At 36.4% G+C, this 19215-nt stretch overlaps 1 protein-coding gene across 2 annotated transcripts in view; it reads left to right on the plus strand.

Annotated features, from left to right (window-relative positions):
- The window catches only part of CRACR2A (calcium release activated channel regulator 2A), a 54537-nt gene that overhangs the window by 7216 nt on the left and 28106 nt on the right, over window positions 1-19215 (plus strand). For both annotated transcript variants that reach the window (XR_003533331.1, XM_027677687.1), the window contains exons 2-6: window positions 3484-3722; window positions 7987-8098; window positions 10477-10645; window positions 12175-12321; window positions 17758-17848. Coding sequence is in view for 1 of the 2 variants with exons in the window: in XM_027677687.1 (XP_027533488.1) it covers window positions 3555-3722; window positions 7987-8098; window positions 10477-10645; window positions 12175-12321; window positions 17758-17848 (687 nt within the window). In the remaining variant the exon portion in view is untranslated. The remainder of the gene's footprint in view (window positions 1-3483; window positions 3723-7986; window positions 8099-10476; window positions 10646-12174; window positions 12322-17757; window positions 17849-19215) is intronic.

The following is a 19215-nucleotide window of genomic DNA, read 5'->3' on the forward strand; positions in this document are numbered from 1 at the left end:
CAGTATTAAGTAAGCTTGCTACATTTTTCTGTGGATAATATGTTTGGAAGTGTGCTGCAGAAAGTTTTTACCTGTAGACACATGCTAAGAAAAATATTTTACTGATGCCTAAAATCTCAGAGATGTGAATGCAGGTAAAGCAGCTCTACGTTTTTAAATATCACAGTTAAGGAGACTGAGGCTGTGACGAGTCATGACTTAGGAAATCTGTGGCTTAGCATTGTTCTGTGCCTCTAGAGTTTGGTGATGTACAGTAGACCCGACTGGAAATGATGAAAATGTCATTTAAAATATTAACCGTGACCTGCCTTTTACAGACCTGTCCAAAATTACCTCATGATTAATCTACAAAAACCTCATAAAGCCCACATCCTTGTTTACTATTTGGAGCAATGTTTGTTTGCATCAGGTCGTGGTATGACCTATTTTGCATAATGAAGTGTGTAACTAAAAGAATGGAAATCAAAGGTCTTAATAGGATTGATTTTGTAAGCCATTTGTTTTTTAAAGGAGATGGATGAGTGAATGGAACTACCTATGTTATTTAAAACTGGCCTTGAAATAATTACATTGCTGACTCAGTCATGTGGGACAAATTGCAGTTTTAATCTTTCATGTTATTACCAGCTTTTACAAAGTCTCAGGACACTGTAGGAATAACGATGAACTCTGCCAGCTTTAGAAGCTGCCATAAGGATATAAGGATTTTTGCGTATGCTCTAATTTAATTTTCTGCTGTATTGAAGACACTTTCTGTGTAGCAAGTTTTTATGGTGTGTTTAAAAGGTGGGGCAGCTTGTAAGAAGGCGAGGCTCTCATGATGCACGTAATTTCATTTTGTGATATGGAAGTATTAAGCATGGTGATGTTTGCTGAACTGTACTGTTTGTTAAATGCAAATAACTCTATCAAACTGTATAGACTGCCTTTTTGTTCCACTGTTTTTAATCTGCTTTTGTATTTTTCTTTTTTCACATGCAGTTGGCTATCTATTCCTTGCACAGTTTTTCCTTTTTCTTTTTCCTATGGAAGTCTAATGGACTGTGCAGAGACCACAGGCACTAGCAAACTTACTATTATGATTCACTGGGCCTGTTCTTGCAGTTGTGGCCTTTTGAGAAATTATTGAGATGTGAAAAAGAAAATCTCCAAAACATTTGGAGTCTGTGCCAGATCTTGTCAAGACCATTATTAGGCTGCACTTGTCCCATTGATTTATTGTATATTTAAACCTGTCTTTAAGTTAGTGTCACTGCAAAGCAGAAACTAATGGCCTGGTTTTGATTACCTCATGCACTGGTGTCAGCCAGGAGTGAGCTGTATTGACATAAGTGAAGTTCAGGTGTGTAAAAGCAGTGTGAAAGGAGAATCTCATTCAGACTATTATACCACTGTAGTCTGAATGTGGTTTTCTGTGGCATTTCCATCTGATCCACTTGTGGATGGCTATACAGAGTGAGAGCAAAGATTCATCTAGCTCTTTTACTGTTTTTAAGACTGTCTGTTATTGGAAACGTCATGGAAGTAATTAAGAAACTGGGCAGTTATGGAGTGATCTTTTCCTTTGTGTATCTTCCCAGCTGCTGAAGGCTCGTCAGACTTTCTGAGCTAGAAATTTTTCTTGTAAGAGAAAGAGTACAGCTGTTCAAGCAGCTGTAATAGCCAAAAGCCCCTTCTTATGTGTGACCAGTATTTCCTGTGACAGCATTTTCTAGCCCTGTTCATTATCCAGGGCCTTCTTGGTTGCTGGCATGGGTGCTCTGGTAGGCTCTGGTGCCTTTTGGGGGTCACCCTGTGCAGTGTGTTGGGTGCAGGTGGGGGCAGGGGCTTGGTTTAAATAGCTGGTCTTGGGTTTATAGAACATCCCTGACTGCTGTACAGTATAATTGAAGCATTCTGAGGAGGAATTTCTTAAAGCAGAATGGCATTGGATGTAACCATTCCTTGGCTTCTTTGAGAGTTTTTTCTTCTCTTGCTTGTAACTCTGCTTTAGGAAGGATTTTGACATCTGAGTTCTTTGGCTATTAAGCCACAATTGTTTCAGCTTCAGAGAGTATTTGAGGAACAGTCCTGGGATGATGATTGTAAAAGAAAGGAGGGAAAGAGAGGAAAATTACCTATGTGTGCAGATTTTTGTCACATGGTTTCAGAGGGGGAGGGTGGTTTGCTCATCAAAGTCCTTGTTTGATTTGAAGTCAATGGCCTCTTTACAGTGCATTTATACTTACATGCAATATGGGAAATCCAACTGCCTGACCCTTAGCTATCAGAGAAATTGCTTTGTCATGGGAAGCCACTACAAACTCTTAAGTGTGTCGTCTATGAAGTTCTTGGAAGATGCTGTGTTTTAAACACTGCCAGGTTTGAACTTAAGCATAAAATAAAACAGACTCTGGCTGAATTGCTCTGTCTATGTGAGTGTTTTCTCCCTAAGAAACTGCATAGACAAGCCTAAGGTCTTGTTTCCTCAGATTCTACCTTCACATCCGTGCAATGCCAAGGCCTGTACTCTGAAGACAGTGTACATTTCAAATTTAAACAATTCTCAGTGGCCTCTGTTGGAGCTGTTCCAAGTTGTGCATGGATTAGAATCAGGCTGTATTCCTTTTTAATAGTTAAATGCCTTACAAAATACTTTAATCTGTTAAAAATTATCAGACAAATTTGTGGCTACTTTAGGTAGACCTACTTAGAAAAGCAGAAACACAAATTCAAGATGCAGATAATGAGTCAAGTTTTTGCATGTTATCTGAGAGCTGCTAACTGTACACATGTTCTTAGCCTGTCACAAATACACAGTACTACAGTGAAACAGTCTGTCTCCTACTTGGTTTACCCACATGATAATAAGTTAAAATCACACGGGGAAATCTTTGCACCAAGTTCACTAGCAATTAGTTCTCCTTCACAGCTGAAAGTCAAGGCCCTAAGTAATAACAATGAATCTAAGAAAATATTTCAGAATTCCATAATACATTATCTTTCTCTTAATTTTACTTAGATGATTTAAACACCATGATCCATCATTTTCCTTCAGACATCAGTTACCTTCCATTTTATAGCTGTCATATGACTGTGTTCCAAAACACTAGATGCAAATTGTCATATATGATGTTAAGATGATGAGAATCAAAAGGATACCAGCTTAATACTTGTAGTGACTTTAAATTATTTTTGCATTTACCCATATTTCTTGTTTTTTCTTGTTCATATTGATTGATTGTCCATATTTCTTGTCAAAGTGGCTGATTTTGCTTTGAGATTCCATTTCGGAGCTAGTTTTGTCTTCCCTCAGACTGCCCCCTCCTCATTCATCATCCTATTTGCAGTGTCTTTAGTGCAGCCCATCAAGGGTAGACATTTTCAAAAAGCTTTTTTTCTTTTTAAGCTTTAGTGCCTAATTAAATAGATGGTTGCTAAGAGATTGTGGAAAACATCATTAAGAGAGTCTGATTTGCTTTTTTCCTTACCTTCCCTGCACAGGTTTCAGATCAGAATTTACGAGTAAATGGGATAGCAGCATCCCAAAATATTCCTGAGCTGAGACTGTGACAATGGACAGAATACAGCGAGACTGTGCCAGTCCTGTGCCACCAGGAGATGCAGAGAGAGGCAGGACTGGAGAGCAAGACCCAGAACTAACTGTGTTGGGAAAAGCACAAGAGTTCTTTCAGATTTGTGATCTGGAAGGCAAAGGCTTCGTCACTCGTCAAGACATGCAGGTAAAACAAAATTGATTATGTGAAATGCAGAATGAGAGAAGCTCTTAATGCCCTTAATGAGTTGAGAGGGATTAATTTAGAGTTAAGTGTTAACACCTTCCTCATAACTTTAAACAGATACATGGAATTTAAAATAATATATTTGAAGTCTTACATGATGCCTGAATTTTTTTCCAGTCAAAGCAACAAAAAAGTGGAAAATCAAAGTAAATAAAGGTTAAAAAAATTCCCTGGGAATTTAATTCCATTCTCATTGAAAAAAATTGAAACACCAGTAAATTCATTACTTTGCAATGCGCCGCAGTGTCATGAATGTATTCAGTCCATCGATTTTATCCTTCTGTTTTTTCAGTAAAATTGTGTAAATAGTCTTTCACTTTGGTTTCATTGCCCAACAATGGTGAACTCTCAGCTGGATCACATATAAATGTAGGAAGTATAGAGGAACAGTATTTTTAGCATTATTCAGTATTTGCAGTAACCTTACCTATTTGTGTTTAATTTGTTTGAGGGCCCAAAATCAGATTTGCTGAAAATGTTGAAAAAAAATGCAACTATATATAACAAAATCTCTTGAAAAATGTGATTGGGTGCATATTGCAGAACTGATAAGATGATTTGAACCAGTCTGTGGCAGAAAACAAGTATAAACTCACGCATGACATGCAAATCATAATTTAATTGTGTTAATCCATTTCTACTTCACTACTTACGGATGAAATAGAATTGAGGAGTGGGAGCAAAATGAATTAATTGCAAACAACTATCAAAGAAAGCATGTAATGTAAAATTTACAAACCTTCCATGTCCTCAGAAACAAAGATGTGTCTGTATATAGGAAACAATTTTAACTACCTCTGTTGAAAGAGCAAAAACCTAAGTAAAAAAAAAAAAAGAAACAACTAAGTAAACTGCTCAGTTTACTAGCTCTCAAGAGGTTTCTGTGGTTTCTGTGCAGTTTTGTGTTGCTGAGTTTCCGGATGACCTTTATTAATTATCCAAAGTCAAAAAAAGAGGGGGATGAAGATTCTTGCTGTGCCGTAGGCTTTACCAATCTGCATTATCTCATTGAAGTAACTGAACACAAACAAATATATTGCCAGTGGTAATTTTTGGTAAAACCAGACCTAAAGAGAATTTAATAGATTATAATTTTATTGTCTTTCCAAAAACTGAATGGCATATATTTTTACCTAATGGAAAACCCATATATGCATATAAAAAGTTTTAATGCCTGTTTTCTCAAGGAACGTAAAATTGTTTGTTTCTGTTTGATTCTGGATTTTATGCTTAGGGTGCTGATAAATTTATACTTCAGGTTCTAAAGATGCAGTAGAAAAAGGATTGCAAAGAACAGATAAAGTACATTTCTTCTATTTCATCATGAGTGCTTGTTTACTGTATCTGACAACTTCAGTATATATGTAAGTGTATGTAAGTTCATTTAAGTGCAAAAATAAAGGTGCTCAGGACACTTGAGATGGTGTTTCTTTTACTTGCTTTTATTTCCTGTACTTTTCATGATGTTTACTCCCTATAGCAAAGACATAAATCAATAAAGTAAATCAATTTTTTCTGTAAAAGGTACTAATTGTTGATGATATTTTCATTGTGCTGTTAGCTAGTTCTGTGCTGCTTGCCATTAATGAAGCTTTGCTTCAGGTATAGGATGGTAACATTAGGCGTTTCAGTCTTTAGTCGTGTGATACAAGCATGATTTTCAACAGAGAGTGCTGAGTATCTGATATCCAATTAATTTCAATGGAACAAATTTTGCAAAGTTTTCTAATGTGTCTGTAATATGGTAATTATACTAAAGATTTACTTCTCCCTGATTATATCATGCTGTTTATTGTGAGACTATGTTAATACTGATTTTTTTTTTAACTTTTTTCATTCCATTTCAAAATAGCAAATGTACTCAACTTTCAAACAAACAAGAGGTTTTCTGAAATTGCAAGAAAGCGTATTCTACCTGAGACTTGAAACCACAGCTTCGTCCTTTGGGCCTTGAGGTTGTAATGAATAAGAGAATTAATGTTGTAAAGTGTGTATAGCAGAACTGAGTTCAGATCTTGCTCTTAGCTATTTGACCTCTGTCTTTTTATTTAGCAGAGTAAAAGCTTGGTGTTTTCAGATAATTAAGCATAGATGTCATGAATGGACAGAGCACATTTGGTGGCAATGCAGACAGTTTCTTTTGAAGCTCCAATGGTATCTCTGAATGTTTTATTTCTTTTTTTTCTTTTAAAATTTTCGAGAGCCTCACATTTAAAGGATTTTACAGTAAACCTGAAATGAGCAAATAAACAAAACCACAATTATGAGATCAATAACATTTTCTTTTCCTAACAACCAAAAAAATTAATTATTTTATTAAGAATAAAAACAAGAGGTTGGGAAAACATTGACTTAATCTTAGTAACAGTGGTAAGTGTGGCCTAATTCATCAAAGTCTGTAAATTATCCACAGGGAATTTAATGGAGCATTCCTCAAAATCTCCTACTTTCATATACTTTCCCAAGAAAATAGAAGTAATTATGGTGTTTTCTATTGTAAAATCAGTGTAATTCACATCAGAATTTGATTACTCCATTAGGGCACTCCAGCTATATTTGGAGAAGCATGTATTTGTCAGTCAGGCTTGCAGCAAGACCCACAAGCCATTGTACTGGAATAGGAAGTGGGTCTGTGTTGATGGCATGGTCAGACAAGGACAACCAGCTTTCAAGAAGTGCTTCTTCAGCAGGTCCCAAAGACCTGGCAGTAGGAGTACAGTTTCTGGTTTTTTAAGTGTAGAAAGAGTAATTTGTCTGAAGCACCTCCTCCCTCATCAGTGCAGAGTAGGCTGTAAGACTTTTACAACAGAAGCTCATTTTTAAAAGTTTCCCTTTAGATCTAAGAGATTAAAATCCAAAGCTTTGGAAAGACGACTGTGCTTAAGTAAGAAACTGGTGACCAGATATATTGCTGCTGAAGTAAATTTTCTTTGTTTTTTTGGAAGCAGGCAGCAATCCACAATTAATCCTGCTCAGAAATTCCTTTGTGACTGTTCTAGATAGTTCTGTGCTTTAGAAACTGTTGATTTCATTTCTCAAGACCACCTTGGAATTCCTTTTACTGCTCTTCCTTCAGCTCATACAGTCCATTGCAGCCTTCATTGCAGCCAGGGAAATCCTGGTTAATGCACTCAGCCAATTCTTACCTTACCTGTATGGCTTAGTATATTGAATAGTCATTTCTATTGTACCTGGATTGAAGGAGAAACTTTCTTTGTCCCTAACTCCCTTCCCCACAGTGGAACGGTTTTAACAGTTTTAATCTGATGAACTTTATCAACCAACTAGCTTGCAATTTTAGTATGTTTTATATACAACAGCAGGTCGAGGGGGGGATTAAAAGCTTAACTAATAAAGTAGAGGACTTCACTGGTGTGTATTTATACTGCTTTTCAAGCTGGTGTTTTAATCTTCCCATTGCTGTCTCCCACTGGAAATCCTTGCTGTTGTAGTTGTTTGCCATTCCAGTTCCTCCTATTTCTGGGAATCTGTCTACACTGTCAAAAGAATTGGAGTAAATCCTTTAGGATCAGTTTTACAATTTTTTTCTTTTTTCTTTTATGCCTGTCTCGAGATTATCAGGGAAAAAAAATGTAGTTTTGTGGAGATGGTTTTATAAAGTTATATCTTCTTTTGTGTAAGCATGCTGCATTTCAGAAGCAGACAGTCATAAACTACATTTAACTCGTTACAGGATCAGAAGGTCCTTGGTCTTTGGACCACGCAGCTTTCTTAGCTTTGTTTTATTTATGTGTTTGTTTATGCAGTTATTTTCAAAATTACATATTTTGAAGCAGCTTTAGTTAGGACAGTATATCCTCTATAATGTAGTCATCTGGTGAGTCTCTTGCTTGACCTCATGATGTGGAAGGAGCTAGGCATACATTTCTGCTGCCGAGATTGTCCAGTAGCCACCAGAATGCTGAGTCTCGACCTTAAGTTCTTCCTGTTCCTTGTGTGATTGGAATTTGTGTCACAGGGAGCTTGTTTTCACTTCTTTGTCATAATGGACTCATAAAGGCAAATAAAGAAGTTATTAAAGCAAATGTCCCTCAGTTGATCTTGTTTAACTCTGTAATGTGTTTGAATTTTCACCCTGGGAAACAAAGGACCTATCCTTCTGTATTATGGATGTTCTGTAGAATCTAGTCTTCCTCTTATTCTGGAGTAATGGATGAAGTTGCTGAATGTTTTATGATTTCAGAGACTGCATCCTGAGTTACCTCTTAGCCTGGAAGAACTTGAAAAAGTTTTTGTTACCTTGGATGCTGATGGCAATGGCTCACTTACTCCAAAGGAGTTCATCACAGGACTCAGTGAGTTTTGGAAAGCGTGTCTCCTGTATTGAGCTTTGTTCGTGTTCTGTACTCTTCACATCAGTAAAGAATCATTTTGTCTTAACAGTACACTTAATAATGCACAGAGGGAGCCAGACTATTCCCTAGATACAGCAGATATATGTAGCAGATGAGGAAGTGGTCAGATAGTGTGAATAAATAAAGGGCTCCGGGGTCTTTCTCTCATGTGTAAAATGGCAAGCCATGACATAATATGAGACAAATGATGTAATAATCTGAATTGCACCTGTTTTAAGCTGTGGAGTAGATATATATACAATTTTTTTGAAGGTTTACCTTGGGGGGGGTGAGGAGGGGGGAAATCTTGTGTTTTATTTCAATCAGGTCATAAGACCTGAAAGACAATTAAGATTATCTCTAAGATTAATGTAAGACAATGTGAAAAATGTGTGAATACCACTGTCCTTAGAGCTATGGAAATGCTTTCTACAACAAATTAATTCAAGTAATGTTAATTTATTTCAAAACAAAATAGGATGAGGCACTTATTACTGCATAATAGGAGCTAATAAGTTCTTTGTAATTGCCTGTTTTGCAACAACACTCTTACTGTCATGTTGTCTGTGTTTGTTTTCTCCCCAGCTGCGACATTCCAGATAAGATGACAATGTTAGGGAGACTGTGTTCGATTGTTTATGCAAAATCAATTTTGTGCTTAAATTTTAGCATTTTCTCTAGAAAATGGAATGTATGCTATGTGTGAATTGAAACATTAAATTCCAATTTAAATACTATGTATTTATAGTATTTATTTATAGTATTTATATAATACCTTAATTTTTGCTTTCAGATCACCGGTGGTTTGACATCTTAATTCTCTTATGTCCCACCTCTTTCATTGTAGAGCTAGATCAAGTATCTTAATAGAGTATGGTTTTATCTGAAAATTGCCATTGTTTAAAAATGAAATAATGTATTACTGCTTTACTTTTCACAAGTAAATGATACATATTTCTTAGGTTAAATGAAGATTATTTTCATAAGTATTCCCTGCAAAACAAAAACTGTTTATTAAGTGAGGTTGTAAGTGGCTCCCATCTCCAGCAGCTCCAGATCCTGGAGATTGCTTCTGCTCAACTGCTGGAGCCCAGTCCAGAGAACAAGGGGGATGTGGCCACTGCTCTCCTGTTTGCAGGTTCAACTGTCATTGAAGTTAAATGTGTATCCCAGAGGCACCCACACTTGCACACACACAAGCACACAAAGGACATGGACACAGCACCTATGTATAGGATTCACAAAAGACATAAGGATAGACAGTGTAAAGCATGGTACATTTTAACCTTCTACACAGCATTCACAGGTATTTTCCAGGCTAGGTAGTCATACATTTGGGTGGGTGATGATGCTGGTACTCCTAGCAGAAGCAGTAGCTGTACTAGATATAGGCTGCTATAGAAAGCTAGAGCGTAGAGAAAGCAGAGTAGTGTCTGGATAAAAATTGTACTGCACCAATTATTATGGGAGAATCCTGTTCGTATTCGTAAATGGTGATAAATCTGAAATTTACTGTAGCCTTTCTTTGCAGCATATTCTATTCTGTTGTCAACATTCTCTGCTGGGTGCTATGAGAAAAAATGCAGGATGGAGTTAATAAGACCATAAAACCACACCAGTATTTCTGTTTCCTTGTGTCTATGGTAACTTCTGTACTGGTGTTTAGAATATAACAAAAAATCCTCTGCATACCCCCTTTGCCTATATTCCTTAAAAATTTTGACTTGCAAATATTCAAATAAAATAGCTGGCACATTTAGAACTTGATGGAATGTATCTGGTCTGCCTCAACCGAGCACAAGTGTATTGATTATTCATGTGGCAATTTCACTTCTGCATCCTCACTGTACAACTACTGTTAATAAAATGTAGATTTCTGTATGCAATTTATTTAGGAATTTGAAGTGTGCCTTTGGTCATGCATTAAAAAGAATGTTACATTTTATTTGATGTATGTTTTACCGATGCTATGGTTATTTTAGATTCCAGACATCTATTTAAACATATCAAAAAATGTGGCCACAAATTTTTGAAGTGCTTTTTACTACAATTTATGGGGTTTTTTTGTATGGAGATATGAATTTTTTCATTAGGTTTTTGAATTTTGAAGTGAGTTATTTACTGAAGGTTAGACATTAAAGTGGGCACAAAGTCAGCCACAGAACTCGAGATCCTCTTGCCATGCCTCATCCTCATTATACTCTGCCTGTAAACAAGTGTAGGTGTTTCCCTCACAAATTATACTTACTGTAAAATTTGATCTTTAGTATATTTAGGATTACATTGCTTCTTATAGTTGAGTTCTGAAAATGCTAATATGTGTAATTTCTAATTCTTAGGCCAGTTTCTTTTGGAGCAGATTACTTTGAAAAATGACATGATGCAGCAATCAGAAGGTGAAGCAGCCTGCCCAATTATATGCAAAGAGACCGTGGGTGATGATGAGGATGAAGAATTCCAGTTCTCCAATCTGATGGATCGGCTTGGAGCTAAAAAGGTTTTGAATGAGTGAGTCTTTGCAGCAATAGTAATCAATTGTATGATTTTTTATAATTAATCTCTAGGTTTGACTTTAATTGAATCCAAGGTAAATAACGAGAACCAAGACTGCTCAGTAACACAGTGATTCTTAAAAATATTAATTTTCTTGGTTGTCAGTTAAAGTACCAAAATTTCCAAGAGCAAAACTATTGTACTACAAGCATATGAAACTTGTTTTTCTGCCATATGAAAGCTAAACTATTTTATGTGTCATGGGTTTTGAACATAATTAGCATATAATCCACAGATGCCACTGATTTTCAATCAAACAATGCATGATGACTGCTTTTTTTTGGCAAGGCCTGTGTTTAAAGTGCAGCAGATAACCACAGGAAAGGAAGTTTTCTCCTGTTTTTCTGCCTTTACTCCCCTTCATGCATAATTGCATGTTGTGATTGTTCTGATAACACTATCTTTTCCAGGGCCAGGATGGCTCACTCTGAAACATGGAATGTAAAACCTGCACTAGGATCTTTTTGTGTGTAGGCCTGACATTCTTTGTTCAACCACAAGGAATGTTCTAGAACAAAAAAAAGCATGGAGCAAAAATGGGAGAGTCTGCACAGATGGTAGGAATATTTAAGAAATACATCAGTGATTCTTACCATGAAATTATAGTGCTCCTCAGTCCTTCTCTTCACCTGATTGCCTGTTATAGGTAACAGCTGGTTGTCAGTCATGCTGAAAGGCTTTCATTTTGAAGAGATTTTCATCACCCACTTTTTCTATCCTTATCCTCAATTTGTCCTTTAAATATAGCACTCTTTGCTGGCTAGGTTCAGGCTTACAATGCACATGAAAGAGAGTGAGTCAAGAATAAACAAACAAAAAAGTTGTTAGGGGGAACATAGGGAAAGTATTAGGAAACCCATCGTCATTCACAGTAGAGCTTCTTTTTTCCAGAATCTGCTGAACATATTTGGAAACACAACATTATCTTGGTAAATCTTCAAATTGAAATTTCAAGACATTTTATTCTGATTTTTGTAGCAGACTCACAGTAGAATCAAAATGTGTTGAAAATGAAAGAAGTCAGTACAAACACAATTTCTTAACATGTCTAAGTAACTTATGAGGAAGGGGTTTTGATTACCTTTTGCACTGCTCCCTTCGCCGTAGATTCGTGGAAACCTCTTTACTTCTAATAGAAGTGATGGGATGGCACATTGTATCTCATCTGTCTCCTTTCTTATCCATTCCTGTTCAGATGAAGTGTCTGGCAAGGCACTCACTAGACGGGCAGATCCTGTGATAATCTGCAGCCGTGAATGACTGTACATTATGATGCATTTTTTTGAATAAATGCAATTTCCATCATTTCCCATCCACTTCATCCTTTTCAAATCTGGCACAGTTTAAGTAGCCCTTGTTTTTAATAAGTTGTGTATTCTGACTAGTGATGCCCTTAAGCCTCCGTCTGCTAGGATGCTGTGAACATTTATTGCAGCCGGAGAAATGTTCTCTCTTAATGAATCCTTTATGATCTCTACTTTCAGTGAGAGTGATGTGAAGCAACTTTGGTTGCAGCTAAGAAAAGATGAACCTCATTTACTTTCCAATTTTGAAGAGCTCTTGGTCAGAATTTTCTCCCAGCTCCAAGAAGCAGATAATGAGAAGAATGAGTTGGAATACGCTCTAAAAAAGTTAGTACTTCTCTTTGTTAGACCGTTTGTGTAGTTTTACAACTATCTTACCTACTGTTTGAACTTCTGAAGTAAACAAGGTATTTCAGTGGAGAATGGAGGGCAAGAGTTCCCATTATGTAATATTTTATTAGTCATGAAGAGTACTGATAAAATTATTTGTAATGCAGAACTGGATGAAATTAGCTTTTCTCTTCCAGTTAACAGATTTTGTTGACTGCAATTCTTTTGAAGATGTCTATTATTGCATTGAAGTTTTAAGACAATATTAAGCAATTCCAATCTAGTTAATCAGTTTGATTCCAGAGGACGGTCAGATTTACCAGTAAATCTGGTAAATTGTCCGTGTGCTTTGAAAACCCTGCGTGCAGAAAAGCTATAAATCTGGATTAACTGGCCAGACACGTAAGAGGTTTAAGATGTTAAAGCAGCACAAAGTACTGATATTAGTGAAAATATAAGTTAACAAATATATATCTATAAAGCAAGCCTATGAAATATAGTAAATAATATGTATTTGTTTTATATGTAAACATATATGTATATAAACAAATACATAAAATACACATATATAAAAATATATAAGAACTAAAAATTAATAGATCACCCTTTAATATATAGCTACCCGGGGGAAAAAAGTTGTTATGCGAAATTGAAACAGAATGCAAAATTATGGTTATAGTTGAAGTTCCAGTGTATTTTTATTGTGAAGTGCCACTTCTGAATTTCAGAATCTTACAGCTTGAGTAACAAAGGCAAATATATTGTTGAACATTTACTTCATTTGTTCTGCACTCTCCTGGCTATTCTGAGAATGTGAGAAGGCTTATGAAGAAGAAAAAGACCTAAAACTGTATGGTCATTAAAGACAATTGGTTTATATTGATAGTAGCATTTTCATCTAAGTCTACAAGTGTGGTTTTAGCCTTCAGACAGCTAGTCAGTCGGAAACAGCATACAGAGACTTTTGCTGTCTCTTTTAGACTAGAGATTGTTAACTACCATGTGTGGTTAGGGGTTTGTTTTTGTGGTTTTGTTTGGGATTTTTGTGAGTGGTTTTTTGGGAACTGAGTGAATAAATTTTTTCTGTTTAATAGCTGTGCTCAGCACAGAGGTGCACAGAGAATGCATTAGCATTATTTTTTCTGGCTGATGTGAAATCTCTATCTTAAAAATCCATTGGATTTTTATACTTTTATAGTAAAAACAGGTTTTAACTAATTTTTTCTTTTTGTTGATCCCAATAACGCCTCTAATTTCAGCAAATACATTGTTGTTTTGTTTGTAGTCAATAGCTGGAAGAAGTCGGAGTAGTAATGTTGTCTTTAGTAACAGTGGGGATGAATAACTTATTTTCTTTTAAACCATGTACAAATAACAGCAAAGCTCGAAACAAGACCACATAAAGGGGGAAAATTATTTTTTTAATACCCATATACTTACTAGCACTAACATGTATGTATCTGGATAGACTGGCAAGCATTTACTGTGGGGTCACAGAAGATAAGGGGTGCTGGTTATTGAGGTCTTATAATGTCCTGGGTTGTTCTTGATTGGCAACAATAATAGCCTTTGGAAAGTGAATATGAATAATGTGATCTTTCATCTTTCCTTTCTGCCTCACCTCTGTGAGTCATTAGGCAATAAGGCAGTCTACTCTCAGCCTTTTGTCTCCTTTCCTGGATGTAGGCTGTGCTTTTGTCTTAAGTTGGTCCTTTTTTTCCTATCCTGGATGCCCTGAGAACCTTCATGTGCTTATGCTGGGATCTTTGCCCTGTGACAATCTATGCTGTCAATCCACGATGTTCTTCTCTGTCTGTTTTTTGTCTTTTCTTCTGGAGCTTTCCCACATGCATATTTTCATTCCTGAACTTGAGGCCCATGATCTAAGAGACTCAGGGATTTCCTCCTGTTCTGGTTCAATACATACAGTACGCTGATGCTGTCCTGTTTGTAGGTCTGGGCAGTAGTGAGGCTGTACATATATTCTTAATACACAAACATGCAAATACACCACACATGGGAGAATGTGCAGGCTAATCTAGAAAGAAAAAAAGATTGTGATTTTTAAATCTAAACGGAATGTGATTCTGTGGATACAATTTTTCTTTGCTAGGATAAGTTAGTTCTGCTTGATTTTCTGGTATTCATATTTATTTTGAAGTGCTAATTTAAAATTAGATGGCTTCTTAAATTTAGCAGTAGTGATTTTTAAATAATATTGTGATGAGCAAAAAAGCAGTAGATGACTGTAAGGAAGATAAAAGTCATGCTTACATCATGGGCAGTTATAATTCCAGAGAAAGCACTTGGGATTATTGCAGAGAGCTTCCTGGAATCATCAGTTCATGGTGCAGTGGCAGCCCAAAGACCCCAGTAAACTGTTGTGCATTATCAGGGAGGGTACTGAGCACATGACAAAGCATGTTTTTGCCACTACATGGAATCTTAGTACTGTGTAAAGTTCTGTGCAACACTAGGAGAATGTAGTGGGATAAAGAAAAGTACAGAGAATGGCAACTCAGTGGTTAAAGGAATAGACCAGCTATTCTGACAGAGCTATTTTTAGAAGGTCGGATCTCTTGAATAAGGAGGCTAAGGCTGGAGTGGGATATGACAGACTTTGTTATTCTTCAAATCCCTGGCAGTAGAACCAAGGGGCATTTAGTAAGACTGATAGGAAGTAAGCTTAAAAGAGATGAGAAAGAGCTTTTTCTTATAACAGATAAAATCTTCAACTGCCATTAGCTCTGTCTGCTGCTGTGCTTTGCATTTGAAAGAAAAACCTAGTATAAACATGGGTTGTGTTTCAAACCGGTTCTCAACTGAGAAGATAAACAAAAGTATAAAGGGGAAGTGGAAGGATAACTGTCTTCTCATGGGCTTAGCATGGGACAGTGTCAGAGTCAATCTTTGTGGAAGAGGAGAATGAGCATCTCAGAACATTAATGCACAGTGTGCACAAATCACTGTGTTTTTTTAAGGAGAAAGAACAATTCACATTTCAGCTACATGAACGAGCAGAAATTAAACCCTTGTGAGTCTGTTGATCCTGAACTCTCATCTGAACTTAGTGAACTCATGTTACATTCCATCTCCTTTTGTCTCCATCTGTTTGTTTCACAGCATTACTGGTAAAAGATCACATTATCAAATATTACTGAAGCTACACAATAATACGTTAAGTAAAACTAGATGGGATGATCCCAGGGAATAGAGATTTTAATCAAAACTTGTTGCATTTTTCACATAACAATGATATACCCTTATAGCTCCATGTTTTTTCCCCTGATTATATGTGGGGAATATTTACCAGCTAATGTGTTGGATTATTTTTTCTGCTGCTAGTTAGTTATGTTACTTATTATTGTGTTACACTTTGGATTATAACAGGATATTTTTTATCCCTTTCTGTTTAATTTGATCAGAGTTAAGAATGGTAAGCCATGAATAAAATCCTTGGGGAGTATTCAGCCTGCAGAAATGGCGTGTGCTTATGTGCCAGACCAACTAAAAAGATTCCTACATTCAGCAGTGCCTCCTGGATGTAGTCTTGATGCTGCTGCCATATCCTTCGCTTCCAAACACATAAGAGGAAAGAAATAACTAAATCAGCAGCTTAATAATACGGGACTAAAGTTATTCTCCCTGTCACACAGAAGCAAAGAAAATCTTTATGATTCCCATGGAAACACTGACTGCTGTGCAATGTGTTCTGCCTGTGCAAAGTTACAGGATTTTTCAGTACATAGTCAATCTAGCCCTAGTCAAAGTGACCTTATACTGCATGAATACAGTAGGTATATGATCTTAGCATCTCTGCCATACCTTTCTAAGTAATTTTTATTTCTTTATGAATTTGTGTTAATTTTATTCCATTGATGAGTGCTAATTTCTTATGAAGCATTTTCATATTTTGAAGAAAATAAAATTTAAGATCAGAACACAACCCATCTTTACACTGTAAGAGGAGTCAGGCAGCAAAAAGGGCTTCTGGATTTTCTGGCACTCTCTATTTGAAGTGGTGCAGTCAGATGAAGAGGTCCTTGTCTGAGCTGCTTTTCTCACCTGGTCAGAGTTTTAAAAAGTCTAAGTGACAGCCATCGTTTTCCTCAAATTCGTATAGCTTGCCATTTGTTTATTGCCGCTGCAAATCCTGAAAAAATGTCTCCCCTCACATTTTTTACCTGTGACTGAAAATGCAAGCTGGCAGTGTCAAGTGTTCTGTTGTTTGAAAGAGGAAAGGAAAGACTTGTTTCTGGTTTTGCTCACTCTTCTTAGCTTAGGTAAATTTTTTGAAGTGTCTTTCCAATTTGCTTTGCTCTAACTGAGAAGAGAACCAGGCCTTCAATAAGTGAAAACAGAAAATGTAGGGCATTGAGGAAAAAGAAAAAAAGATACCCTGATTACAAAATCAATGTTGGGGTTTTTCTTTCTACTGTATATTTTTTGTCTTGCTCTTACTGATGTGAATGCCCATGGAGATTATGTACTTTACTTGTAATAGATGCATTATGCAGATTGCTCAAGTAACATCTATGGCAAAAAAAATATGGGGGAATATACAGTAGTGTCATATAAAGACCCTATGAATCTCTATTAATAATCTCTCTAGGATGTCCCCTGAGTTTGATACAAAGTGATTTTTGCTTTTCAGTTTCTGGATTAATGAAAATATAATATGGTAGAATAGAACAGTAGCAGAGCAAAGCAGATGTCTTGTTCCCTGTCAACAGCTAAATTTTTTCTGCCCAAGCTAAAGCCTCTGTTCAATGTAATTCTTCATGTATAAAACTGCAGTGATATTAATTGCAAAATTCTATTGTGAAAAAAGCGAACTTTGTTGGTACTTCTTTTTTCCTACAGTCACATACACTTGTGCACAGCATGTTTATTTCTATTCCTCATCTGGGCTTTTCAAATTTGTTTCAGCAAAGCTGTCAGAGAGGCAGTAAGGCAGCTTTCAAGAAGGTCTTTCAAGAATTCTGTTCTAGCTAACATATCTTAGACATGATAGAAGTACTTCATTCAGTGCTCTTGAGTGGGGAATAATGCAGTTCCAGAGTAAAAAGAAATGGAAGTTACAGTGAAAATAATTTTAATTGGCAAACTTAGGCTCTGATATTCTTAGTATTGTCTGTTCCTTATACATAAGATTTAGTAGTCATTATAACTGCATAACAAACAGGTGCTTTGTGTGGAAACATCAGATGTGTAGCTTTATATGAGCTTTTGAACTGTTGAAGCTTTCCTTCCACAAGAGAAAAAAAAATTAATCTGTGAACTTTGCTACACAAAAATTCCTACTTCCTTGATACTAGAACATTTGTTGGAGTCCTGTGTTAAGGCAGAAATGTGGAGCTCAGTTCATAATGTGAACCATGACTTGAAGTAATGCTACTAAGACCCAGTCATTATACTTTTATCTCTTGTTAGGAAAATTGCTGCTTATGCTGAAGAAATTCAACATCTCTATGAGGAAATGGAACAGCAAATCAAAAAGGAGAAAGAGCAGTTTCTGTTGAAAGTGAGTGTCTCTTTGTTATTGTGGGCATGAATTCTGCTTCCTCTTTCAGTGGTTTCATACTCATTCTGGGTGTCAAAGCCCACAAAATGCATTTCACAACAAAATGAGAAAAAACATCTTTTCCCTCACAGTTGCTTCTGTACTGATCCAGTCTCTGCAGCTTCAAACTAAGTGACTTGGATGAGAGGGACATTGATGTCCTGTACTCAGTGGTTGGCATACAGTAGCAGCTGGCATTCTTTTGGAAATCACTTAAATTACAAACACTGTATTACTGGTGTTGCTATAGTTTCAACTTCTGGTCGCAATTAGGAAAAATGCTCTTTGAGGTTGTTCAGAGCAGCACCAAACCTGTTGAATTCTATAGTTTCTGCTTTTTGGGAGGAGATAGGATCTCACTGAAGAGCAACAAGAGATGATTCAAGTGATGGTAACTTCTGAAACCACCACAGCTATTTGAAAAATAGCAAATAGGTCAGATTCTTTTGTCACTGCCATGGTGCCTCCAGAACACCTGAAAATGAATTCCCTTTTCTTGCAAAGTTTTCTTTAAATCTCCTCTACTGCATTTGTAGTCTTTTCTTTGGATTTTTCTTTCCTGCTTTTTCTTGTAAAACAAGGAAAGTAACAAGAACTTCCAGTATGCTTCAGGAAAGAGTAATTTTAGAATCATGGGTGGGAAGGCTCCTGTGGAACTCCTAACTTTCCAACTAGATCAGGTTGCTCAGGGACTTGTCCAGTTAAGTTTTGAGTACTGATATGCTGCTGTTTCCACAGCTGCTCTGGGTGGCCTGGGACAATCCATCATGAGCTACTGGCTTATGCCTTTTTGTTGTCTTGGCATCAGCCATATAAATGACAGCAATATAGGGTTTCAGCAACATGATACACAAAATGTTGCCAAAATAGTGGTTATTGTCTCCATTTGCAATCAGATATGATATCTAAAACTTCCTTTTTCCCCCTAAATATATCAAGTATTTTATTAGCTTTTATCAGCTGTCTAAGGAACCATTCTTTTTACTTGCCTCACACACTAATGAACCTGACTCAAATTTTCAAGTTTTTTGCATTCCTAGCTGAGAGCAGTTTTTAGCAGTGGGTGAGATGAACCTTTATATAAAGTTTGTGTATCAGCTGAAGCATAAAATGTATTTGCAACTTTGCCTGACAGCACTTTTGTGGAAAAAATTGTTTATATGCTCTTAATACCCCACAACTGAAGTGGTATTAAACCCCCTAAAACAACAAAGACTTTTCTGTAAGCAGTGATTGTTGGTCTCCTAATTAGTTGTATATTTGAGGTAAAGCCATTTCTTTCAGGCTTTTTCGTTAAAGCTTCCCACTCAAGCTATTTAGTGTAGTCA

The sequence above is a fragment of the Neopelma chrysocephalum genome, unplaced genomic scaffold, assembly GCF_003984885.1.
Source record: "Neopelma chrysocephalum unplaced genomic scaffold, ASM398488v2 Primary Assembly neopelma1_43, whole genome shotgun sequence".
Taxonomy (NCBI): Eukaryota; Metazoa; Chordata; class Aves; order Passeriformes; family Pipridae; genus Neopelma; species Neopelma chrysocephalum.